Below are 27,534 nucleotides of genomic sequence, written 5' to 3'. Positions count from 1 at the left end.
TGTTTTGACATTTCAGAGTCTCTTTTCTCAACAACTGAGTTTTTAGTATTTTTTGTTGGTACTTGTAGCAATGAATTACTGGGAAACAGCTCCAGGTAGTACTTCAGCTGCAGTCAGTGGCATGATTTGAAAAAACACAAATTGAGAGTAAGACAGCTCCACATCCCACCCCCATCCTGGACACACTTCAGTGCCTGCCATGACCTGCAGCAGCACAAGAAAGCCTTGCTCTTTGAAATGGAACAGTAGCTGCAGGGTTGCTGTTTTTTCAATTTTCCTTTCCCCTAAGCAGCCACAATGCCTGCTCTGAAGCTGCTCCTGTGCTCTCCTGTGGGAAGATGGAAGAACAGGAGGTCCCCCCGAACACAGAGGAGAAAATCACACCTCTGAGCCGTGACAAACACACAGCTTTTATCAGTGCCACAACTATTCCAGACAAACTACTTCACTCCATGTGGTCCTGTTATCTAGGTGAGGCACGGCCTCACCTCTATTTTTACAGTCATAGCTATAATCTTATGCCCTTGCAGCCTCCTAAAACTATGCACTACTATTAGTACATATAAAAAGGTGTCCATCCCCACTGTAATTTTATCACTTCCTTCCTGCAAATAACAGTTGTTGTTGCTGCCACTAGAAAGAAAATAGCATTTCTTTCATGTAAGTCACAAACTAAATATATTAGATTATTTGAAGAGCTAATAAAAATGTGGACGTTTTTTTGTTCATCTGTTTTTATTTTAAGACCTTAATCTCCTTCCAACAATCAGAAAATAGGCCAGTTATGTTTACCTTGTAACTAACCGCAACCACTATTAAACCAGATACTCAGTTTATCATCTGTGCAGGCCTACTGACCTCAGGAAATCAACATTTATTTACTTCAACTTGAGGATCTGATGTCCTGAATAGATATCCTAGTGGACTGCAAATCTGGAGCACCAGTGAAAATAAAAACTGATTTACACAGTGACCTCTCTTTGACTCCTTTTAACACAGAAAGCAGCTGAACAATCCCCTCCCATTTATTTTTAAATCACTCCTGTTTAGAAGTTTTTAAAACAGGAATCACCCTTCATCTTTTTAACATTTCAGTGTCACTGAAAGCACCCAAGGCAGCCATGAACACACAGCACCTGCTCAACAGAGACTGTAAAATTACCTTACACAAGAACAAAAAGATATCAGGAAAATTAGAACACTTGCAACACCCATAATCCAGCCAAACCTGAGGTACAGTCACTTGAGAGCACACCCAGCTTTCCCCATGCATTAGGAGTGAGATGCCATTCACAAGATTATTGCAGGTTTTAAATGCTATGGTGTTATTTACATAGGCTGTTTCTTGTTCCACAGGACAAAGGCATAATCATAATATAATGTTATTATAGACTGTCACTAATTTAAGACATATTTTCCTCAGCCAAGCCCTACAAACTCATCAATTTTTGTTTGCAGGGCAATGCTGTGAACTGCTTCAGTAGAATGAAGTGAATATTGCAAGAATAAGCAGATAAGAATAAGAATAAGAATAACCCCCTGAGGAGGGGTTCTGGTGTTTTTGTTTGGTTAACCTGGGTAATTTCTACTGCTCAGTTCACAGCTCCATGAAGAGCAGTATCAGCACAGCTGACAGGGAGCAATCTAGACACAGAGGTGAAACTGAAAAAGCCCTGAACTCAGCTCTGCTGGCAAACACGATGCTCAAAACCACTGAGGATCACAATAGCATGATTGTCATCACTCAGGCTACTCCCTGCTATTTCTACTCCATGATTAGATGGCACTTTGCCATTTTCCTCAGTGGTTGTTAACCTCTCACCTTGGTTTCAGTTCTCCTTGTGGTTCCATCTTCAGAAGTGACAATAGACACGTGGGAAGTGGGAGTGCCTGGGTCTTCCTCCACAGTAACTGTCTCTTCCACCATTTCTTGAGGCTCTTGCATCATTGCTATTGAAGTCTGGTTACTGGGGCTTTGTTCCTATAAAGAAGCAGGTAAAAAAAAATTAACTTCTCACTTCTACTCTCACTCTACACCATCATGGTGTAACTACTCCAATGATTTCAGCTTCTTTGATTGAAAAAACCCCACGTTTTACCCAACAATTTGCAAGCAGAGAATCATAGAAAGGAGTATCTCCTGTCAGACAAGCTTGCTGCAACTGTGCTGGTATGACTGGGCTCAGTGCAGCAAACAGAAATCATGTGAAGCATCTATCAAGTACTTCATATTAACAGGCAACAGACTAACAGACTATCTTAAATGTAAATCTGCTTTAAGCTTTCTCAATGCCCTGCACAGAAGGAGTGGAATTTTTCTCTGCAAAAACATTCTTTCAGTTCTGCAGTGAACAGGCCCACTGGCTTTCAGAGCAGTTAATCTTACACACCATTGAAAGTTCCTTTGCATTTGATAAAGTACACTCAGTTGGAGACTAGAGAAGGCTATAAAACATCAACACCTACAATTAAACAGACACCTCTCTCAAACTGCCCCAAGCCACGATAATTAAACAAAAACCTCCTGGCTAGAGATTAATTCCCTGAAATGCTTCCCTTCCTACAGCCTCACTAAGTCTGAAAGGTCTAACTGGCTACAAGCTTATTTAAATTGATAACAGATAGACAACATAATAAAATCTAAACAGAAAGCAGGGAGATCAAAGGCAGGTTCTTGCAGGGATGCTGCCTAAAGAGAACACTCTGCTCTTGCCAACACCAGCGCCTGAACCTTCCTTTTTCTTATGCAATTGTGTGTTCCAGCACAGAAATCAGAGAAGCTCCCTTTGGAAGATGAATGTCTTTCAGAAGTTTCCCAGCAAGAGGCCAATAAAGAACCAGCTTATGCACTGAGAACTCAGACTTTTGCCCAGCATCATGAATCCTCAGCCATGTTAAATGAAACTACAAACTGCTCATTTCTTTACAAGCCCTGAAGGTATCTGGCTACACAGGCTTTAAAGCCAAAGCAGGGCTTCTGTTGGCACATCCTGTCAAACAGACACACAAAGAACATCCTTTATTAAGGACTATACACACACACACATTTTTACATACATATTTTAAAAACAAAACCAGAAAATTCAAGAAGAATGACACAAAGGCCAAAACTGCAAATTGAACACACTGTGCCGAAAGCAAACTCTGGACAAATTCACTCCATCTCTTCACACCACAGGAAAACAAAAAGGCTTGGGATGAAATGCTGTAACAGAGGTGCTCAGCCTAACTACATAAAGGTTTAAATATTCTCCACATGTGAACAGCTTCATCACCAGGGAACTACAAAACTAGATTTTCTATCATTTAGAAAAATTGCATTTCAACCCAGCTATAGCCTTTGCATTTCCCCTTTTGCTGTGCCATATGACCTTTTGCTGCTGATGTCTCATTAAGGTCCACATTTATTTCTCTTTAAACAAACAAGCTGAGACGCCCCTGCCCAGTTTTCCTTTATTTAGAGCTGTATTCTGACCTTCTGGAGCACAGACTTGAGTAAGAAAGCCACTCCCATTTTCAGGTAAGCACTAATATTAACCAAGACCATGACAATAAACCTCTGCCAATCACCTCAGTCAAAATGCAACAGAGACAGCCTTCAAAGGTGATACAAGAAGTGATACAAGCAGGCACTACTTCCATTTCCATTGAAACCACAGAATAACTCAGCTTACAGAATCAATGTGAATAAGGCTTCTGAAATCCTAAAGAAAATCACTCCTTCCAGTCTGCAGGACTCAAATCATTAATGGCAAATAACTTATGATACATGCTGAATTCTTCATGGTAGAGTTCAGATGGCACATCGTGCCTTCTGTGCATGGCTCCAGAAGGGGAATTGCTCCTGCACTAAATACATTATTCTCTTCACATTTTTCTTGAAGATACTGTGTTATAACTGCAACTCCCTTTCTCACACCCCACAGTGAAACTTTCCTGCAAAGAGAATAATTTACACAATACTGCAAGAGAATGGAGACTCAGAACTTTTATTCATCTTCACTCAACCAAAGCTTACCAAGAATAAAGAAATCAGTTACATGCAGAGGGTTTTTGCACAACACCTTATCCCTGTAAAGCTCACCACTGCTTCGAGGTGGAACTTTCTCACTCCTCTCACACCAGTATGTACACACAGAGCTCATCCACCACCTTCATCTCCAGCTGCACTTGAGGTGCTGGCATCTCTCTGTTCCCCTCTAGACTTTATAAAGGCAGCCTCTGCTTTCTGATAATAAACCTGAGGAGATGGAAGGTGGAAAGAAATATGTTGTTCTTTGAGCTTTTGCAATACTTTTTCTTTATTTAAAAAAAAAAAAAAAAAAAAAAAAGAGAGCCTGCCTTTGTGTTCAGACTGCCTGTGGGCAAAGGAAACCTTAAAAGCTAGGCACTTAAACATGAGCAAATTGCAAGCGCCAGCATATTGACTTTAAATGAGCGTTGTGCTGGGTTTTATCCTCTGGCTGCTTCTAAAATGAAGATTCAGGGAGATATGGTACAGATCTGCATTCCTACAAGAGAAAACTATTGTTATCTAGAGACTGTCCTAGGCATCAGAGAGGCTAAAAGCTTGCAAAGCTCAAGGTAGATATCTCAACACAGACAGGTGCCCAGCCAGCATCAACTGTTTCTTCCTTGTTACTGTGTGAGCTGCTGAGGAATGCAGTGAGCCAAGGGGACAGCCAAGGGGACAGCCCGGCACCCAGCTCAGGGGACAGCCAAGGGGACAGCCCGGCACCCAGCTCGGGGGACAGCCCAGCACCCAGCTCAGGGGACAGCCCGGCACCCAGCTCACCCCTGAACTGCCTCAACCAGGTGCTTCTTTCATCTCCAAACCCAGTCCTTTCTCTACATCACTAGCCTGGAGCTGTCACAAGCGAACATTAACGTAGAAAAGATGCAAAGGTTTTGTTATCTGCTTTTAGACACCATCATTAAGGATTTTAGGTCATCACAAATTGCAGAAACTGGGACACATTACCCTTTTCAACTACTTCCTCTGTGCTCAGCTTCGAAGCCATTATTTAGGACGCTCTTTTTTGCTAAACACACCTCAGCATCTCAGATTGCAAACATTTGGCAGGTATGCCTAATTATCCAGAGTAAACCACAAGCTGCTGGATAGGGCTGGAACACGACACCCCTAATGAATAATGCTACCAGTAGTTCCCTGCCTGCTAGAAGGAGAACAAAATAACATATTACTCATTTACCTTACTGGAGGCTTCCAAAGCAAAAGCAATGAGATAACAAAACTCTACCAAATTATAGGAACAGATTCCAGTGCAGTTATTGCATGTGGTGTCAGTAGTCATGACTCTTCCTTTTACTTCTGCTTTTCTGAGACCAAATGAATCCTATCCTGTTGATTTGTGCTTGCATCTCCAGTGTGCTTTAAAAAAGCCAGGCTATTTACAACACAAAGCAACAATCAATTTACCTCCAGCCTGTAAAAGTTAAGCGCAGATGAAACAGCTAAAGACCTTGTAAAATAAGCAAGAAACATAAAGTAACAGTAATTCTTGTTTTGTTAAAGAACAGTGATTTATCATTTAGGGCACATATCTCCTAGGGCTTATTTTGCATTAGACTACTATAGCTTCTGTAATCATCACCATTTCAATTCCTAGCGTTGTATTTCCATCAAAGCAGCTACTTTATATCTGTTTTAATAAAAGAATAACCTCCCCCAGGAGGATCAGACATCCTACTTCAAGACAGTAAACAAAGTTTTTTATTCTCTGCCTATGGAACAATTTTAAACAGTCTGGAAATAATATAAAATTGCAGGGGATGATTATTTCCACTAAAACAGCCTCTCTTCAAGAATACTGAAATCATGTACATCAAATCTGCATTGTCCCCAAGATCTCCTTTGTTCTAAAGATTGCAGTGCAGGCTATTCCAGCTACTCCTTACTCCAGGCTACAGTCACATACCAGACTTGAGGGTTTTTGCAAAGCACAAAGGCTGGATTCTACATCAGTGGACATACTTGTCCTCAGCCAACCCCAGCACAGACAAAGCTCGAGTGTATCAGCTCCTGTGAAACACATTACAAGTCTGGGCATAATTAATGGCATTGGACAACAATGCTAATTGAATTAAATGTGGATTCTCTCTCCTCTACTACTCTTTAAGTTACTTGTTAAAGCTTCAATCTCTGCAAAGCACGAGATTATTTCTAAGTGCAAAGCAAGAGAACACTGGCTCTGCTGGAGTCAAGCTCAGGCTGATGTTGTGCCCCAATGGTCTCCTTCCCACTTAGGTCTGCACTTCCAGCTCAGTCATGTCCTCAAGCTTTTATTTGCTGAAGGCATGTGGAGAAAGACACAAAAGGCAAACCTGCAGGAACACAGATGCTGAAAAAAAGTCTGTCTTGAGATCTGCATCAGACTGGGACATCAGAGAAGGAGGAAATCACTGATGGAATTTGTTGAATTTTGTGTATTTAGGGTAGATTTTTTTTCTAGTACAAGATCAACTCCAGCAGCTAAAGACTCTCAAATCTGGTTATCACAGCCTCCTGCCTTGTCAGAGCACCCTTCTTTCACCCCAGCCTCAAGATCCCCGCTGTGCTCTCTGCCCTGATTTGTCCTGAGAGCTTTCTGTGCATCTCAGCAGTGCAAAAGCTGGATTCCAAGCTGAGCAGCTCGTGCCCATCACTGAGCCTGTGTCCCCTGAGGGGCAGCACAACAGGAAACCTTCCCATTGTTTTTAGTTTGTTTTTCAAAACCAGGTGAGCCCCCATACACTCAGTGCTTGCACCACTGCAAGGCACAGCACCTTCTGCAAGCACAAGGAGACCTGAAGTGCAGGGACTGCCACAGGCTGTTTCCCCAGCTCAAAAAGCACAGCGAGGTCCAAGTCTTCAGCACCAAAGCACAAGTACACAGCCAGACCCACCCAAATTCTTCATGTCTGGGGAAACATTGGGCCAAAACTGGGATCAAATGATGGCACAGTCAAGCAGGGTGGCTCTAGAACAACAAAAAGCACATGGACCAGCCTGTATTGAAACCCAGGCACACATGATGCTGGAAGGGAAATCTACAATACAGAGAATGACTTAAATAGGGGAATACATAAATATCTACTTTGCTGCAGATAAACAAACCTCCATTTAGTAAACTTACTTTTTTGTTTTCTCATGTGAAATAAAATGTGGGGTTTATATACATAAATATATATTTATGTATATGTATGTATACAATGGACTCAGTGCACTTCCATGTGAACCCAAACACATCAACCTACGAGAAAGCCCAAAGCTCTGCTGGAGCTCTGACAAGCTCTCCCCTAAGGCTGGTCAGTTCAGAACAGAAGGGAAATGTTAGCCCCAAATGAAAGCAGGCTGTCCTGGCACGGGGTACCAGAATGAACTCAGCCCCACACCACAATGCACCAACTGTTTCCTGAACACTTACACACTTCCTTTGTCCTTCAGAAACACACACGACAAGCAAGGAACAAATAATGCCAAGAGCCTTTAAAGCACCAAGGTTAAAAGGAACATTTCAGCAACTGGAGAAAACCCTTCACTACAGGAGCTCTGAAAAGCCACAAAGAGGAGCGGGTTTTTGGGAAGCAGGCATGGTAATTCACCCTTTGAAGGCATCACACCTTTCAGGGAGAGCAGGAGGTGAAGGAGAAGGAATCAAAGGCCAGCCAAGGCCTGGAGCAGCAACATCCACCCCTCAAGTACAGCAGGACACACTGGGGCTCTGTTCAGCCACGCGGTAGCTGCCCATCAACGGGCAAATCCAGAGCCTGCCCCACGGTCAACAAAGAGCCTTTTATGCTATTTTAAACAATCTGAAGTGTCTCAGTTAATGGAAGACCGGGCAATTGGCCCTCAACTATTTCTAATTGACTGGAATGATGGATGAAGCTAAAGGGAAAGCTGACCCACTGAACTTTTCCATACAAAGCTAGGAAACTGAAGGAGATTGTAAACAGTTTATAAGAAGGAGAAGTGGGAGAGGCAGAATCCCAGAGGCTTTGCTCCTCTCAACCTGCTGTTAAGTTGTTTCAGACTAAGGAAAACAAAGAGCTTCAAGTCTGAGCAACAAACAAAAAATACATGGGAAGGCCTAAACAAATAGGGTATTTTTCCCATGCTCTCCTCCCCTTTCTCCAGGAGCTGTTCAGCACTGCCATGCAAGCTGGTCCTTTGAATCAGAAAGGGCAATTTGTCACTCTGACAAGGTGTCTCTCAGGGCTCTCTATTGCCTTGCCCTGCTTTTCAGATTGACTGGGTGTTAACCACTGATGTCAAGACATTACATCTCAGTCAGCTTCAACTGATGTGATGATATGCACTTAAAACTTACATGTTAATCAGTGCCACTACATTAAGGTAATGCTCAGGAAACCACACGTGCCCCTGGATTTTCTGAACAAAACCATCACCAGCAGCTTTGCACTGCAAAGGGCAGCAGTGCTGCAATGTGACAGGGCTGCCTGCTCACCTCAGCAGCTCCTGGGAAGGAAGTCTGAGGACACACAACTTCCAGATGGGGAAATGGATGAGTAATAGGTTCACATTCACACCATTTAACTTTAGGCAGCTTAGCAAGGTATCTAAATGCAGGGTAACTTAATTCTTTCTTGTTAGTCAAAAAGAAGAGAAGTAGTCTCAGGGAACGGGAACTTGCACAGACTAAATTACTTCCTTGGACATATCCAGCTCTTGCCACTGATTCTGCACAGAAATTATATCAAGTGCTTCAAGGCAGCATTGAAGCTGGAGGATGAATCCAGGCCTCAAAGCCCCAGTGTAAGTACTCTGTGTAGAACCCAGAACAGGACAAGGGTATCACAAGTCATCATTCAGTCCCTCAGTCATAACCCTTTTTCTCCCAGCAGTTCAGCAAGATGAAGTAGTAACATAGAAGCATAAGTCATTATTTGTAATATGAAAACTATACAGGCGAAAAAACCAAAAAGAAAAAAAACCAAAAGCCAAACAAAAAAAAAAAAAAAAAAAAAAAAAACCAAAAAACACCAAAACCCAAAAAAAGAACAAAAACCAAACCCCAAAAAAGAAAGAGAACCTGGCACACAGAGCTCTCCTTCCCTTAACTGTAGACAGCATGGCCAGTGTTTATGTGGACAGCCTGCCCAGTAGGAAACTGAGCAGGAAATGATTGTTTCTGACCAAGATTTGTACAGAGAGTTCACTGCAATTTGCCAAACTACCTCCCAAAGACAAATACAATGTAAATCTGCATGCCTAATCTTTGACCAAACCCAAAACAGATCTGACTTGTTTCCTCTCTGGAGTCTTTCAGATGAACTAACCAAGGCTAAATTAGGGAAATTTTTAGTGGGATGAGGTTACATCATGGATTATAATTTTCCACCAAGTTTTTTCCTTCATCTCCACCTGCTGCCTCTATAGCACTGGCATTAAGGGTGGTGTGGAATGACTAATTTTACATTCCTTTCTGCAAGACAAGCATTCAGATTTCATTTCTTGCAGGCCCCACAGAGTTTGGATCGCAAATTAAATGGATGCACGTGTTACTAGAGATCAAGTCCACAAACTTACATGCACATGGGAGTCAGAAGTACAAGCTAGGTCCTTCATCTAAAACAAAAAAAACAACTGTCAGTTTGGCAGGTGAGAGCAGGTTTCTTTCTGCAGTCTGTGTGTCCCAGACTCTACCCCAGCCACCTTCACACATCATTAGCGAGTTAAACCAAAGCCTGCCAGACACAGCCAGTTCTAGGCTAACACACACACGCCCACTTGCACTGCTACAAAACTACCTTAGAGAATTGCTTTTAACTTCAAGGCAGATCTAAACCATCTCTGCATTCTTTGAATTACGACCAAGGCTGGAGCATTATTTGAGTGTCCTAGGAGCCACATCAGATCAGTGTTAAATTTAACTCATCTCCTCACCCACCCACAATCTTGCTGGTAGATCTGAACTACGCCACAAAAATGCTTTTTGTGGAAAAACACACAACACAAAAAGCAAAAAAAACCCAAAAAAACAAACAAAAAACTTTTCTAATCCTGAGGGAAACAGAACAAACAGACCACTGATGATTGTTTAAGCCTGCATTCCAAGAAAGCTGTTCCTTAAAATAAATTATTTCTCATTCTAGGGAATACAAAGCAATTGACAATAAATCCAATCACCCGTCTCACCAGGACTGTGCCTGCCAGTGTCTCCCACTACTAAGCCCCAGAGCAGCTCTGCCTGGCAGTGAGGCAGCAGGACTGTGTCAGCCCAAGCAGCTCCCAGGAGATGATCCCTGGTAAATCACTCACTGCTTCTTCCCTCTGCTTCTCACCCCATTCCAGCCCCCCACCAAAGCCACGCTCTGCACACAGCACAGCAGGAAGGTGGGGACACCTCTGACCCAGCCTGGCTCCTGCTGCTGGGCAGCCCCAGGGAGCAGGAAAGGGACAGCAGGAGAGGAACTGAACTGTGCAGGAGGGCCCTGGATAGGTACAAAGCCATTGGAACACCAAAAGACACAAGCAAGTCAACAAACCCGAAGGCTGCTCTGACTGCTGTAAATCTTCCAAATGGAAGACATTCCAGCAGAAAGACAATTTTCCCAAGTGCAATGCAGTTACTGTGCTATTTCAACTACCCAAGAGAGTTCACTGATGGTTTTTTGTCCAGCAGTCTGTTTATTTCACACATTTTCTGTTTATTCCCTAAGACTGACCTTATTACCCCTACTTGTACATGGCCAGACCTCACACATTGGGAAGAGGGAAGTGCCTGTGCTAAACTAGCAATAAACAGCATGGAAAGTAAAAAAACGAAAAAACCAAACCAAACAAAAAAACCCACCAAAACCAAACAAAAAACAAACCCCAAAACAAAAACAACAAAAACCCAAACAAACAAAAAAAGGTGAGCACTTGGATATGAAAATCCTGCGTAAGAACACATTCAGTTCTCATATCCACGGCTGTGGAAGGATGTGGATGCACTGCACTGGGCTCAGAGCACACCCAAGAGAACAGCCAGAGAGCAGGAGGATCAGAGGTCTCTCTTTCACACCTAAGCTGTTAACCTCAGAAGGTGGTCAAGGAGTGATTTGATTACAGGTCAAGTGCCTAAAGGTATAATGGAAAGCTGATGGAGAGCCCTTCAGAGAGAAAGGTTCAACCAGTGTCTGTGATGAAGACTGACAAGCCACACACACATTTAATTTTAAGACAGCAAGTGTGAATTGTGCAAGTAAAGAAGAAACACATGGAAAAAAATTGCTGCTGAACAGGTTGGGCCTAATTGTTTTTAAGAAAAAAGTTTCTATTTACTCATAAACCTGATAATGGAGAGGCGCTCACCTGCATGCACACTACTCCTCACACGTGACTGCTACCACACTCTAAAGATTTTTCAGGCTAAGAATAAATTATTTAAAGCTTGTGAAGGAATTCCCCATCCCCTCCAGCCTGCCCTCAGTAAACTACTTTTTCATGAGATTTCTGTCAGCCAGAGAAGGGGCTAATGGTGCCTGTTCATCTTTTGCCTACGGAGTTGCCTCTCCTCCCACCAGTGAGCCCCTTCTCAGCTGTCAGCAGCCCTTCAAGCAAGGCCAAATTGCAAACCAGAGCACTGTGTCAACTGAGAAACCACTGCCCAGGAAGGACTGTGTGTCCCAATCCCAGCCTTTGCTGTCTGCAGCACAGCTCCAAAAACCTGTCCTGCCAGCACAACTGGAACAGCTGTGGGACAGCAGGAACCAGGAACTGAAGGGGAGAAGAGAAGAGATGAGCACCCTTTATCTAGGCAGTGTCACCTACAAAATGAATGGGAAACCACTGGCCCCATTCAGTTTATAATAAGAGTGCTCAATATCGACAGGCACCATTCAGCAAGGACTGCTATTACAGCATGAATCTCAAAAAGGAAAAAGTCATTTAAGCTAAGGTGGAAGTCACTTGCCCAGAGGTAAATACCTTCACCAGCAAAGTAAAATAGCTCTCAATTTCTTAGTTAAATGTGTTTAGCTTTTTCCATTTGTCATCAGCTCTGGCTAATGTTCCACGTACTTGCAGGAAATAGGCATCTTTCTATGACCACTCACTCCTCCTGGCACTGTGTATACAGTCAGCTCTTCTACATTAAAGCACTGGAATTGTAAAATCCTATCACGTTTGCCAAGTGTTCAATTATTTACATAGTACCTTTTGATTATTATTTCTGATGTGTTTTTATTTGGGACTTCACAATGGAATTCAAATATGATGAATACTGAGACAAGATGCAGCCCAAGAGTCAGCAGCCTGGGCAGCAGTCTAAATCACTTTTAAGCAGGTTCTCAGAGGGCTTTTGAGATAGAGCCATTTCTCAATTAAACAGACACAGATCAAAACAAGAGATCAGGATGAAATTAAGGACTTGCTATTAACAACCATCAGTCACAAACTAAACTCAGGCTCTGAAGGCTGCACTTCTCTGCAGTTGGCAAGACAAGCTGTTTGAACCTAAGGACAGGACAGCTGCAATTCCCTCCCACTCCTTGTTATGGTTTTATGCCAGAAAACAGAATCTTTAATTTTTCCAGAGAAGCCCTGCCAAGCTAGGCTGCAAATAGGATATGGTGTGTTAGTAAACTCCTAGGAAGCTTGCTCACAGCCTGGCCAGAACCACTCCAAGTGCCTAAATCCCTCCATGCACCCTGGCAGCAGTGACGGCTTCCCGTTCACACAAATGATGTTCCTCTGTTAGACTCCTTTTGTGAATCAGGCCTGCACAGGCCACGCCATTTTCACCTCTCCTGGCAGAGTTTGGTATCCCATCTTGACTCCTCTCCTTTATAGGCTTTCCTGCGACCCACCTCCACTACTAAAATTTTGGCAGAAATAAACCAAAGTCCTCCATAAAGCATTAGCTGTCCTGGAATCATCTATACACACAGCTGTCTTTCCTGGAGTTCAAATGAAGCTGTTTTGTTTTTCTCCCAATTCTTTACAAGGAATCAAAGATAAACAATCATCCCACCCATCTTTTTTAACAGCAAGACAGACTCAATCACTACAAATCCAGCAGCAGCAAGTCCACCACCCACTAGGAACACCCTGCCATAAACACTGTTCCTGCCTCAGGACTCACCCTGAGCACAGCACTGGGAATATTCTCAGAAACACACACTGGCAGGGTTCATCCCACTTTGGTTTTCAGCTTGTGGGTTTATTTTTTTCCCAAGAGAAAGCCAATGTCTTTTAATTCCTTCCCAGAGTCTCCAGCAGCAAAAAACATCTCCAAAAAGGTGCTGTTGAATCTGGGTCAGGTTTGCTGACTTGGACTAACCCATCACTCAATTATATTAACAAATTGTTAACAAATAAACTCATCTGACAGAAATCCATAATATTCTACATCTCAGCTTGCTAAATCAGGAGTATTACAGTTAGTGACAGATAAACATATGCATGGAAGATGGTAAGTCTGGCAAACAGTTGCAAAGGCAATGCTGCAGCCTGAAGAACACCAGAAAAAGATGAACAGAAGAGAAAAAGCATTACAAAATGCATGAGTCTATCCAGGGAGGGCAAAACCAAACAATAAAGCACGTCAGGGAAAAGGGAGGACAGATAAAAATGAGAAGAGACTGAACCCATAAATGAGCAGGGTGTCATGTGGAAGCCAAATCAGTGGCTTTCACATGAAAAAAAAAAGTGGCAGGAAAAGAGAAGGAGGGGAAAAGTATGAAAGAAATATTTCAGTTTTTAATTCCATCCTGTTAACAGCGCTTTTGTTCACCACATAAATCTTCTGGCGAGCAGCAGCTCCCTCCACACAGGGCAGTATATTAAGATTCTTTATTAAGGCTTTCCAAACACCATAATGTCATTCTTTGGCTTTTTATGTGGTTTGCCTAGACTATGTTTTTGTTGCTAAGCTCTCATTAGATGTGTATCTCGTACTGACAGGGAAGAGATTATAAAACACAAGAAACCTGAGCACAAGCCCAGTATTTGATTTGACACAAGTGAACACTCAGGCAACAGCACGATGTCTTGTGTGTGACTTGGGGACACTTCTGGATCAGCTCAGCATGAACAGAATGGGTCTGAACTGTCCCGTGGTGGTGTGCAAGTGATTAATTCAGGGAAGGACAGAAAGGGGAGGAGAGCTCAGAGCCAGATGTATCACAACCCATCTCCCGCATCAGGAACTCCTGTGCCAGCCCCAGCACTTCCAGCCCCGGGCAGGACAGCTCAGAGCTCTGGCTGAGGACTGGCAAGAGAATATTGCCCCAAGCAATGAATACCAGGGAAGCACAAGAACAACACAACACAAAGATGGAGCCAAATTAATAAATCTTGCTTACAAGGGATGACAGCACATCAGGAAGAGCAAATGTACCCATCTAGTTACCCGGGTGGAAGACAAAGATATCCATCCTGAACAGCAAATTGTGTCCAACACCATGAACACTTCACGCCCCACAGGCAGAAAGCTAGTCTGATTCTACACTTAATTAAATTATCTGTGTCAACAGTGACCAAACACATCAGCATTTACAGCCTCCCACCATTTATCAGCTCACACACAGAAATTAAACTGACTCCTGAACAAGGAATCATCAGCAACTCTGATCACAGGAAAAAACCACAGAAAACTAATTTTTGCCCGAAGTTTAAACTGAGCACAGTTCCATTTGCAAAATTACACGAAACCAAAGTATAACCTTATCATTCACTTCACAAAAGCCACCAAGTATATTCTAACAGGCTGTTAGTACACGTCTAAAATGTGTTTAGAAACCCAGAAAATAGACCAGATAATGTGCTCTATATACCCTCAGCAGCAGACATTGCAGCTATTCTTAATCCCAGCTTTGTGAATCTGGTAGACATAATTCATTGTGCTTTTGGAGCCGTAATATTTTGCAAAGCACTGCAGTTTGCTGGCTTACAAACGTGCCCTGCCAGCTCACTGTGTAGAAAGATTTCTGCTGACTTCACCCACCATTTCAGTTGCACTCATCAGGGATTAGTATTTTTCCCTGCTAAGGATACAGGCTGCAAGTACCAAGCAGGAAAGGTTACCCATGTGGCTGGAAAAGACAGGTGACATTTTGATAGGTAATAAATATACACACAGTGAATGAGCACCTAAGCAGCACTTGACTGTTTCTTCCATGAAGTTCAAGTAGCATATTTAAATATCAAATGCTTTAGAAATTTTACTTATTATTAAAGATATAATTGATAAAATCGTTTCATCATGCATTTTATACCCATAACTTCTCTAAGAGGAAATCATCAGAGCAGCTTTTATATTCTTTACAGACTTTCATTTAAAGAATTCTTCTCTTCACAACTTCACACCTGCACATGCACCACAAGAAATAAAACAATTTTTTAATGGAGAGTATTTCAGGTAATGTTAAGAACCTAAGAAACCATGAAGGTAGCAAGCACTTCTGGTCCAGTCCTCTACCAGTAAGGACACACCTCAGCACTCTGCCAATTCTGAAGCACTGCCATATTTTGCAATGAAGGTGGTTTTGCACTCCCATAGTAGGCTTCTGTCTTCACACTCAGTGGGAAGAGAAGCAAATTTCAGTACAAGTCTGTATAAATAATCTATTGGAATTTTACATTATTAAAATGGCAACTTCAGAACAAATCAGTGAGTGAGCTGCTTCAAGAACATTACCTTCACACCTGCAGCAAAAACCCCACAGCAGAAGAGAAAATCAGTGAAAATAACTTCTTATAATATTACGCAGCATTTTCCAGTTTGAGCAGTCAAGCAAGTTCAAATGGTCAGCAGCAAAAACCTTTAGTAAACCATTTGGATCTTGATTCTCCTAAGAAAGTTTTACAAGAGAACTAATTAATTATCAGGAGCAGGTGCAGAGACGTTAAAGTCTTCATCAATGACCACGCTCCAGCAGAAACGCTCACTGTTCTTACCTTGGAGCAATATGAACATGCTGACAGAACAATGGGTTACTTCTGAAAGAACACAAGTTTGTGGAGTTTGGAACTCGGGTGAGTTGCCCTGCAGTGTGTATGAACCATCCAGCCTGCCCTGCTCAGCCAGTGCAGGGCACAGAGGATGCAAACAGCTGCTGCACCGCAAGAGAGAGGCTCCACAATGCCCTGGCCACCCCACAGCAGCTCTGGGCAGGTCTGTGCCTCAGGACCGCAGCAGCTGTCCCAGAGCTGATCACTGCACTGCACACAGGGGTGAAGGAGCTCCACACAAAGAGAGCTCAGCCTGCAGAGCTGATGGGTGCTGCCATCACGGGTGTGTGACAGTGCTGGTGCCTGAGCCAGCTCCAGCATCAGCTGCAGGCTGCTCTCCCTCCCAAAGCCTGCCAGCAGCAGTCTGGGGGAGGCACTCCCCAGCCCATCGAGAAATAACAAGTGACAATTCAGGAAAGCATGTTTGCTATCCATTCATGCGTGCAAGCCCAATCTTGGGCCAAACACTGGATGTGCTAAAAGGTTTTCCCCAGAGGAAATGTGTTTATTAATTAATATCTACTGAATTAATTGGCTCCCCATATGCTCTGCTGTGCTTCTAAGACTGGAGCCCTGTTGCTGTTACTGAAAGGTGTCAGGCGTGGTGACTACCCAGGAAGTTCCTCAGAACACTTCAGTCAATCTGAAAAACTAATTTATGTTTTTGTATTCATCAAATTCAGCGTATCCACCTGTGGCTGAAGACATGGAAAACACATTTAAAATTTCCAATCCACAATAATTTTTAAAAAGGCCAACACACACACTTACTTCAGCTACAAGTGTGATACACAGCAGAAGCTGAGAAGGAGGTGCTGAGCTGAGGCCATCACTCATCTCGTGGCCCCTCACCTGCAGTAACCTTGGCTGCTCCTTTCACACACTGTTACATCCCTTACATCAACCTATTCTAGCAACTGCTGCCACTACTACCAAACCAACCTTTACATCCATCACATCCTCTCCCACACCCTTTCAATGGTGCAGGAAAGGTATTTTTGGATTCTGACTACATCTGGCACAACTCCGTTCAATGACAATTTTTCTAATGTTATCAATCTCTCAACGAGACACTTTATTTAACACATGTCAGTGTCAGCTGGCAGGGACCACAGCTCCTGTCATTCCTGGTACTCCAGCACTCATCCTGCACCAGCCTCTGTGTGTAAGCTCAGACTGTAGCAGCTGAACAGGGAGAGCAGTCCTGCAACCTCCCTCTTTTAAGCACAAGCCACCACAGGCTGTGCATCCTCATCCTTGAGAGAGACAATTTATGCTTCAAGACATTCCCGCTCCTTGCAATGCATCCCCCTAACTGCAATGCCATCTTTCCTAAAGCCCCTGGATGCACCCACACAGGGCAGAGGCCCGAAAACCCTTTGTCAGAGTATGGGAGGACAAGCACTCGTTATGGCAGCCTTCCTAGCAAATTCAGAGACCTTTGATGTTTATTTAGTCCAGGTCTCCAATTTCAGCATTGCCTCACGTATGCAACACCCACTCAGTCCAATTCAGAAACCTGAATATCAACAGCTGTAATTACCACACCCAGTGGTGAACTCAGGCTGCAGCAGCAGCATCCCTGACACAGCAGTGCTGCTCACCCTGGCTCCCTGGCAGAAATAGTCTGAAGTTGTCTCTGCAATAGAAAAGGAGTGTCTCAGCTATATTAAAATACTGTGCTCCAAGATTTTACCATTGTACCACCACACTACAACACACTGCTTACTGCAAGCTGGGCAGGCCCAAGGACCAGGCATCTGACATCATTCAGACAAACTGCTCTCACAGACGGGTCTCAGGTGCAGCCATAATGCCATTATTTAATTCCACATGGCCTGTGCTCAGCCTGCAGTAGCATGGGGGGGGGGGGGGGGGAGCAGTCCTACAAGCACCCTCTTGTAAACACATTTTAGCACAGGCTTGAGCTTCTTCAGCTTAGAACCTCAAGAAAATGAAGCTGAAGACAGCCTAAAAGTACAACCTCAATTCTGCTGCAGGAAATGGTTAAAGTATATCACAAAAGAAACATTTATCAATTTAACAGGTGTAATTGTGATCTGTTCAAAACAGCTTCCTACAGAGGAAGATGGTCATGCTGGTAAGCAGCAGCAGAAGCTGCAGAGAAGCACAAAATCATGTTCCTAAATCAGAGGCCTTGTTCATAATTTCTTTGCAAGTACAAAATAACTAGAACAAAAATTAAAGCTACTTTCAGATAATAACATCCTCTGCAAGGCAGGCTGCAAATAGAGTCAGCAGGATCTGTGCTACCTGTCTGGCAAACATATTTTCACTTGATAATGGGCATATGACAAGCAAGACTTCTGAAGTGACCCGTGTAAAACATCAGTGCACAACACTGTGCTTACAACACTGCAAATGGAAAAGGTGGGATGACTCCTCCTGTCTGCAAGAGCTGTTTCTGAAAGATTTGCAACATGCCACATGGCAACACATTTAGCATTTCATCTTTCCAAGAGACAGCAAACCTCTCTTAAAGCAATGAACTGCTCCTCTTTAATTCAGCATATCTGCCCCACCCAGTGATTAAGTCATTTGACAGTTAATTTAGGAGGATATATTTCTCTTCCAAATGCTAATAAAAGGCATACAACAGTAAAAAAAGGTAAATGTTCAGTTTCCAGCCACTCTGATACAGCATAAACCTACAGAAAGGAATTGGAGAAGCAGTAACTATGCACAACATCACAGCAGCACAACCTCAATAACCCCATGTGTACAGACTGTTCCTAGAGACAACTCTTTGCTCTTCAAGGATTCAGGCTTGAAGGGATCTTTTCCATGCACTTCACTTAGTTTTGGTTCACTACCCTGCATGTAGATACAGAAGACTTCATAACACATTTACTGCCCACCTGCAAGACATTAATGATTAATTTCCAAGCATATCAACTCTACACAGCTTTGGGCTGCTGGGCTTTCCTTTTTCCTCTGTTTTTTCATTGCTTGCTTTGAAGAAAAAAGAACATCACGCAAAATCCAGCTAGAGATATTAAAACATTGCAGTATTTTTCAGTCTCAGCAGAATAGCTGGGGAGTCAAAGGTTTTAATCAAAGAATTAGGAAAAATTATTTCAAATACAGAAAGTGCATGCCAGATCAAATCCTGTCTTCTGTCATACAAGGTAACTGTTATCCAGTGGACTACTTTGCAAACATAATTTTATCTATTTATTAACTAAATCAGACTAGGTGAGAAGATGTGAAGATATGATTTGTACTGTCAGCTTCACCCTGTGAGCATGGCCACTGAGGATGGAGGAGGCACCTGTATGAGGTCCATGCTGAAGTGGGATCTGCATGCAGAGACAACTCAGTTGATGGTGAAAGATGAGATCCACAATGACTCCTGCCTGGTGCTTTGAAAAACGTCCCGTTTGCTCTGTCATGTCTGCAGAGCAGCCCTGGGGAGTGGCTGAGCAGAGCCCCAAGGGCAGCCTGGCACAAACTCCAGCTCTGAAGGCACCCAGAGGGGCTTCTTCCAGCGGGCCACGAGGAGCTGCTGCAGCTCAACTGCCCCAAGGCGAGAGCATCAGACAGAGGGAGGGGAATTCACCTAGCAGGGTCTGGGAAATGGGGAAGAAGCCACAGCTACATTTGAATATATCCCTAAATCCACATTTGGCCATCAGAGGAACAAAGACATTTGATTTAGATTTACCTCACCTATCTGCTTCTCTGTTCTTGAAAAGGAAAGTATTACTGAGGTTCTTCACAAGAGAGTTAAAGGGAACTTCCTGCAAAGATCTCCCCAGACAAGAAACGCTAATAACTTCTTGTGAGATATAAATACAGCAAAAGCTCTCAAAAAGTTTCTGAGTCCAACTTTTCCTTTCCCAGTACAGGCTGATCAGATGAGTCCTTGATGTCTTTTGTAGCTGTACTTTACCTGGAGGCTGACTGTGGGAAAGGTACAGCCACAGCTTCTCGGTGTAACTCCTGACACAAATACTGTCCTGAAGGAAAAACAATGCTCTTTTGAAATAAAATTAAACCACTAGCGAAGCAGAGCAATTACTCTGGAGAGAAGCCACTTTTAATAATAATAAAATCCATGCAAGGACAACTGTAATATATAAAATTTAAACTTAACTAGACCACACAGACCAGCACATCTATCCAAATGCATCTGCCTGTCCAAATTCACAGCTTTTTTTCTTTAACATAAAAGTTTGCAATGGGAATTCAGGAGAATATGCCAAAAACCTTTGACAATTTTATATATGGAGCACAGAAAAAAACCTGAAGTACAAAGAAAAAAATAAAACCAAGCATTTTTAGGGAATGTGCTTAAATGCCTTGTTTCCTGCCTGAAATTTGCTTTCTGATAAAGGAAGTCCACTATGACAAATGACAAAACTTTTTTCCATCCAGTTGCTCTTCCAGGTCTTTGAGAAGTTCTGGGAATGGTGGGAGGTAACAGCCTTAGCAAAATCTAGCCAGATGACCAGGGCAGTACCAAAAGGCTGAAGGGTTTGGTAAGGGAGGGCCAGATGAAAACACACACCCTTCCCATGCAAAAGGAGACAGGGAAATAAAACTGCCTTGACTGATATTTCTGAAGAACAGTTCACATCTAGGGATTTACTAATAATGTTGTCCCAGGGCAGGCTTTGTGTGACAGCTGATTTTGTCTCTCTGGTAACACCTTTTAAAAAAACTATGCCAGACAGATACACAGATCATTCACTCCAAGGACTGATCTGCACAGTCATGGTCAATGTCATAAGTCTTTCTCCCTTTGCTCTTTAAAAAAAAAAAAAAGAAAAGGACGAGGGAAAAATCCCATCTGTGGCATACCTTAGAGCATCAGAAACTCGGTCAGCTTTTGCAGTAATCTGATTCACCCCTCTGGCTGCCCTTGAATTGTCTCACAAGATCCAAGCCCTGCACAGACAGGATGCTGTACTGCAACAGGTAAAAGAGAAAACCTGCAGAATTGAGGTCAGGGGTCTACAGCTCTGGTAACTGCTTTTCTTTTTCATTGGCAGAGGCAATAGGCCACACATGGTGTGTGTGAAAGAATGAAAGCTAAAGCAAACAGCCTGCAAGTCTTGTTAAATTATCTGTACTGAGTAAGAACCATGAAAAGCACACAACATAGAAAGAGATTATGAGGTACAGTGAAAAATGAAAGATTTGCAGTTTGGGGCCAAGTCACAGAGTGTGAGGTATCTGGAGTCCTACAGCTGACCAGGGGTTACAGAAAGAATCCATGAGCATTCCAGGGTAAGCTGCCCTGCTGACTGATTACTTAGGGCTAAAAACTAGTTGAGGAAAAAGAATCAGCAGCTCAGAAAATGGCAAAAATTAAGACAGACTTCCAAGTATAGTGTAACAGTACCTGGAATATTGTGCTTCAGATCTAATTAGATCTGTAAGCCAAATATCCACATTTCATGACTTGATGATCTATTGTATCAAAGACCCTGAGAATTTTTTGACATTTGAGAAAACTAAGACAGTATTTTCAGAAGTTGCATGTGAGTCACTGATGAACTCCCTCTGAAGGAAGCAGACCATTGTGCTGTCTTTCCAGCAAAAGCCACAGTGCATTTTCTGTTTGTGGTGTTTAATCATTAAAAAGAGAGGGGAGGAAAAAATCCTTTTTGCTAGGCACAGCTAATAGTAGAATGAACTACCTCATTCATCTAAATAAAGTCAGCTCTAAACCATGCAATAACCATTTAAGCGCCTGCTTTGTTAATTATTTCACTGTTTATCTAATTCATTATGAGCATCTACATAATAAGCTCATTCAGCATAAGCCAAGATCAGAGAGAGGAGACACCCATCCAGCCTACCCACCCTTCTGCCCACTGGGGGTCTGTCCCCTGCAGCCCTGCCCAGGTTTATGGGGTCCCTGACCCTCTTGAGAATGTTCAGTCACTCCACAGCTCAGTACAGCAGAGCTTTGTGAAAGCTTCCTGTCTCTTCTACCATCCTTCTTCCATAGCCTTTGTGTGGATTTTGGCATGGTTACCCCTAACTTCCCAATTTATTTCAGGAAAAAAAGTCACCTTCCAGCATGAACAAGGATAATATTCCCAACGGCAGAGAACAGGTGAATTGTTTCATTATTAATCCACTTCCCTTTTCCTCACCTGTTGCTTCTGAATTATTTTGCCTACAGCTGCAACAACTGTTCCTCTGAAAATCAGTATGTCCATAAATGCACAACAGAGCTCACTTGGGAAACAAGGGCAACACACCTTCAAGAGGGCACAAGGAATTGCACCTGCACCTCCTACACGACCTCAATTATATCCTGCATCCACTCCCTTTCAGAAAGGCACGGCACTTGTGAATTCCCTTAAGAAAAAGTACATTTCACCTTTCTATGCTTCATTTCAGTTTGGCATTTGTATAGCTCAGAAGATAACTACACCTTTTTCTGGTGATGTTAGCATATGATTAAGTGTTCCTCAAACAGGGGCACTTTTCTTGGAGATGGTAATTGAAGTCAGCACATGGACTGGCCTGAGAGGCTGCATCAGCAGTTCAAACACTGCTCTCCTGCTTCTGAGGAGTGAGCTAATCTTCAGGTGGACTACAAAAGCTGGAGCCTTGGAGAAAACCAGAAATGGCAACATGTCTGGGAGCCTTTTTCTTGGTGGACAAGCCCATCACAACATCACTCCAAGTGGCAAAACACAACTGGAACAAATCAAAACAAAGCCCCAGCCACGCTCGAGTTCCTACTGAGGGAGTGGTGCTTTCCTCAAGTATTTCCAAACAGCAGTCAGGGTGGGTGGGTGTGGGGAGTCAAAGGCTTCAGTACAAACTGTTTATTGAAATAATTCCCTTTAATTGCTCTCCCTTGCAATGCAGTTTTTAGCCATGGAATCACTTGTGGCCCTGGGAAGGGGCAAGTATGTACCATTTGTGACTGCAATTAAAGCAGAGTAATTAACGAATCCCTCCATTTCTGCAAGAAAAGCTTCTTAAGCTGATAATGAATTTAAGCATTTGAAAGTAGTGAAACTGATTTTCCATGCAGCAACGGCATAGGAACTGCCAAATGCTTTCTTCTTGACTGTTCACTGAGCACCTGAAATGATGCAGATCATTACTTCAGCAGGCACCAGGGCTGTTAATCTCAAGATTTACAGAGGAGGCAAAAACTTACATTGCAATATAGCCACAGAAGTTCAACTGTACAATGTATACAAATTTTGTATGAAACAACAGGCTCTTCTGAGAAATTACAGTAATTTGGATGTGAGAAAGCAAAAAGACTTAAATCTGCACAAATATTGTTAGGACAGCCAGGGTGAATTTACACAGCACACCAACAGCCAATTAAAAATGTTAAACAAAAGCCAACCATCTTGGTCTGTAAATTTTTTCTTCCCAGCTGCTGTGTAGGCACATTATTTAGAGCAGCTGTGTTATTAAGAAAAAGAAAAAAACTGAAGCAGCTCTTGTGCACTTACAAAATCCTGCGCAGAACTTTGACCCTGCAGTGAAGGGCTCAGCCTGTGTTTAGGCCAGCAGAACTTACTTGACTTGTGTCCCAGATTTAGCTCTGAGAGGAAAATTCATCTCCAGCAAATCTATTGAATGAATGTGGCATCATTTGAGTCAGGAGCCAAGTCTCATACAACCAAAGCACAATTAAGTATCAGGCAAGCAAAATGTTTGAAGGCAGACAAACTTCCCAGTTGGATGTTCTAAACCAGGATAAATAACCACAATGACAAGGGCCAAATTTGAATTACAACTCCATTACAGTTAAGCATTTAAGCATAACATAGAGATTCTCAGCTACTTCACTTCTCAAAACTGAGAAAAAATGTGCTCACTTCCCATTCTGCAGCTGGGCAGCTGCACTCTGAATGCTGCATCAGCAGCACTGGGTAGTGTCAAACTTTTCCCTTGCCACCCATCCCTGTGCCCCAGAAGCCATTCTGATCTTTCAAAAGCTGTTTTTTCACAACCTCGTGGGATTCACCTTCTATTTCTTCACACCTCATTTTAAAGATCTTATGGGAAGTTCAAGTCTAACTCTGGCCAACACCACAACAGCTACCCTAAAATGGAAAGCCCAGCCTGAGCTGCCATCACTTGGTGATGCAGGACACCTTTCATCAGGAAACTCACTGAGCTATCACCTATACCTACATGTCTCAGGCACAGCTCTGCTCACTCCATGGCTGTGCAACAGCTCAAATGAAGGAACACTTTGCCTCAGCTAGGAAAAACACATCAGAAGAAAACAGAAGTCAGAGGTAGGAAAAAAAGCCAACTGGAAGCTTTTATTATCCTTTTTATAGAGTTCAATACTACTCTCCCCCATCTCTGAAATGGTTCTGGAACTCTCACAAACACAATGAATAGTCAGAAGCATACAAGAGACCTTGTCCCAGGGGCACAACACAGAATTGGGTCAGGAAACTGGGAAACATTTGACTTGCTCAGGCCAACACAATAAGGCAAAAAAAATGAAGTTTTGATTGGAATGCGGCCATGCTGGCTCAAAGCAGTTATCTCCTACCCCGATCTCAGTACTGATGCCTTGAACAACAGCAGTATCACATTCCATATTTTGAAGAGGACATGCTTGGTTTCATCCTCCACACCGCACATCCACAGTGTCCCTTCTCCACCCAGCAGCAAAGAGGAAAAATGTTTCATAACCTTTTGCTGAGCTTAACTGAAAATCACCTGGTGCTTGTCAAGAGAAGCAAGACCAGGAGTGACAGAAGGTCATCTAAGAGCAGGCACTTGACCTTCCTGTCCTGCAATACCCGAGTGCACCCACCCAGGTACTGCCAGTCCTGCGACACTGAGTATGCATGGGGTCCTGAGCCCCTGCTTCTCTCCATTTAGATCAATCCATTTTGAATACCACAGGTACCTTAATATAAGATGACTTCTAGAATAGTTAACCTGAACTGCTTTTACCTATTCAAAAATTTACTGCTTCTCTGCTTCTAGAAAGAGTCAGAGACAAAAATGCTCAGATCTGCTCCTATTCACAGTCATTCTATGACATCCTTCTTAGTTCTTTTTCTAAATTTTTCTCTCCCAAAAAAGGAAAAGAGGCAACATTTATTCCCCCAAAATTGCTGAAACAATACAGATGAACAGAGCAGTGTGAATGCCACAGGAGTGCATAAACACAGAGGTGCAGCACAAGGGTGGGACCCTGCTGGGACACAGCCTAAGAGCCATTAACACCACGCAGGGCAAATCATGTTTACACAAACCCTGAGGACACACATCTGGATGGCACTGACAGAAGTGACCTTGCTACAAAAGCAGGGATATCCCCAGCTCTCCAGTATTGCAGGAGATATCCCAAGCAAATAAAGGCCTTGTTTCCATTTGTATTATATAAATTGAAATAATTCAACCACCTTCCAACAATATTTTGCATTTCACAATCACCACCTTCTCTACATCATGGGAAATTCAAAACCATCACTCATTTTAAAGGCTATGTATTTTCATAGAGGAAACTGAGGCACAGACTGTCCAGAGATTATTCCCCAGTGCTTCAGTGCCTCCAATCATCCTGAGCTTACATGGCACACTGGTGGTCAGCAACAGCAGATAAGTCCGAAGTCCATCAGTGTCTGACAAAGACTCCTGCCTCTTCCATCATCCAAAGAGAAAAATCTGGTTCTTTAACTTTTCAGGCCACTGAAGAACCCAGCTCAAAAAGTTTATTCTTTCTGTGTGGCAGATTTTGTGAAATGTCCCACAAATGGAGGCTGCCTCTGGAACTCATTTATCAGGAATTTCAGCAATGTTCTACACAGATGTTGCATACCACTTTAGGCTCCTGCTAGAAGTCAAAATGTTGCTGAACTCAAACATGAAGGATTAACCCCACTGGACTTTAAACTGCCATGAACACTGACTGTAATTCCCTCTCAGGACAATAAGAATATCCCAACATCCAACAGTGAAATGACACAACCCTGTCCTCTTCCCCACAATTCAGCTGAAATTCAAGTGTGTTTGCTAAACTTTCCTTAGGCACTCTAGATTCTAGTCAATCTTCTTAAATTATCAACATCAGCTACTATTTCTGCAGAGGTCCTGATCTCCTTCAGTATTTTCAGCAGCATTTTCTCTCTGGTTCCTCACTCCCCACCCTGCCTTAGCATCTGACACTCAACATCCATCTCCTCCAGTGTGTGCCTGAAACACTCAGACTCCCATTCAGTAACTGTGAAAAGCCTCTTCCACCATGAGCAGGAGCCATTTCTTCTTCACCTTTCACAACAACCTTCTCCAGACGTCAAATACAACTCACAGGAGTTCTGCCTCAGAGTTTTTATTACCAATTCCCTTTCAATCAAAGGCACTGGGCCAAAATAAACCATCTCCTGCAACTTGCTGTCCATCACTGCTGTTCTAAGCATACCTGGCAGTGTACCCTAGGGATTGCTCATTTTCATGGATGTATATAGGGAACAGGATGACAAAGTGAGACTCTTGACTCCTTCAATGGCAAAACAGAGAGCCTGAGAAACAGGGGTGTACAGAAACTGCTCCAATGGCATCCATCAATAGAGGCACAGACACATGTTTACCTTCTTTACAAGAAGCTTTTCAAGCTGTAAGTGTTCAGGTTATTTGTAGAGCCTCAGTTTCAACTCCAAGAAGCCTAATCTAATTTTTTGCTGAAGTTGCTATATTAATAGCAGCTTCTTTCCTCCTGGGAAGTATCAACACAATCATCTCTTGGACTCTTTAATACAGGCTAATACAAAGGAAGGCAAAAAGCAAACTACAAAGGAGAAAACAACCCAGCTTAGAGAAGTTCTTATTTTTTAGCTGACAAGCAAATGAAAACTCCATATCTACAAGGGTAGAATAAGCATTTCAGAAACATATTTCTTATTCCTATGTGGTGAGAAAAGTCTTTTCCAATGGACTGAAGTCCCTCAGTTCAATCTTAACATTAACATGAACTTTTCAAGTATTTTCTGCTCTTGCAGATCATTCATTTGATTTTAGAAAACCCTTTTCTCAGAAAAGTAAAAAAAGTTCTTTAGTCTCCAAACTGAAGCCAGCTCTACATACACTCATAGGTCAAATCCCTATTTCTTTATATGGACAGTACGAAAAGTGTGGCTGTTGTAACAGGTTCAAATCCTGAAGGAATGTCCCAGTCATGTGAATGTGAGCTGGTAAACTCATTTTAGAGCACCATTCTGTAAATGTTCTTGTCTTACAACCAATTTTGACTGTCTTTTGTACCTACACTTACACGCTTCTCTTACAAAGCCTCTTCAGTCCTTTCTGTGGCTCACCAGCTCACTCACTTTACAGAGGTCATTGTGGGGAAAACTGCTTTTTCTGTGCACCCTGGCTGCTGATTTCCATGTTAATTAATCAATAGATGAGGTTCACTACAGGCCATCACTCCTTGTTACTGCACAGCTCACCACAGTGCTGGTGTGTCCATCTGCTGCGCTGGTGAGGCTGCCTGGTGGCACAGGATCTGCTGGCAGGCTCCAGGGCAGGCGGCCAAGGAGCTGCTGGCCTTCCAGCAGCATCATCCTTCTCCCTTAAAATGCCACATCCTT

At 42.9% G+C, this 27,534-nt stretch overlaps 1 protein-coding gene across 21 annotated transcripts in view; it reads right to left on the bottom strand.

Annotated features, from left to right (window-relative positions):
- Positions 1-27,534, bottom strand: part of ARVCF (ARVCF delta catenin family member) — a 251,292-nt gene that overhangs the window by 90,343 nt on the left and 133,415 nt on the right. For 13 of the 21 annotated variants that reach the window (XM_074554654.1, XM_074554657.1, XM_074554656.1 and 10 more), the window contains 2 exons: positions 9,554-9,592; positions 1,823-1,981 (listed from right to left, as the gene is read on the bottom strand). In XM_074554654.1, coding sequence (XP_074410755.1) covers positions 1,823-1,981; positions 9,554-9,592 — 198 coding nt within the window. The remainder of the gene's footprint in view (positions 1-1,822; positions 1,982-9,553; positions 9,593-27,534) is intronic. The other 8 variants (XM_074554666.1, XM_014268382.3, XM_014268383.3 and 5 more) reach the window with 1 other exon arrangement.

The sequence above is a fragment of the Zonotrichia albicollis genome, chromosome 18 (assembly GCF_047830755.1).
Source record: "Zonotrichia albicollis isolate bZonAlb1 chromosome 18, bZonAlb1.hap1, whole genome shotgun sequence".
Taxonomy (NCBI): Eukaryota; Metazoa; Chordata; class Aves; order Passeriformes; family Passerellidae; genus Zonotrichia; species Zonotrichia albicollis.
This window is presented reverse-complemented; position numbering and strand designations above follow the sequence as displayed.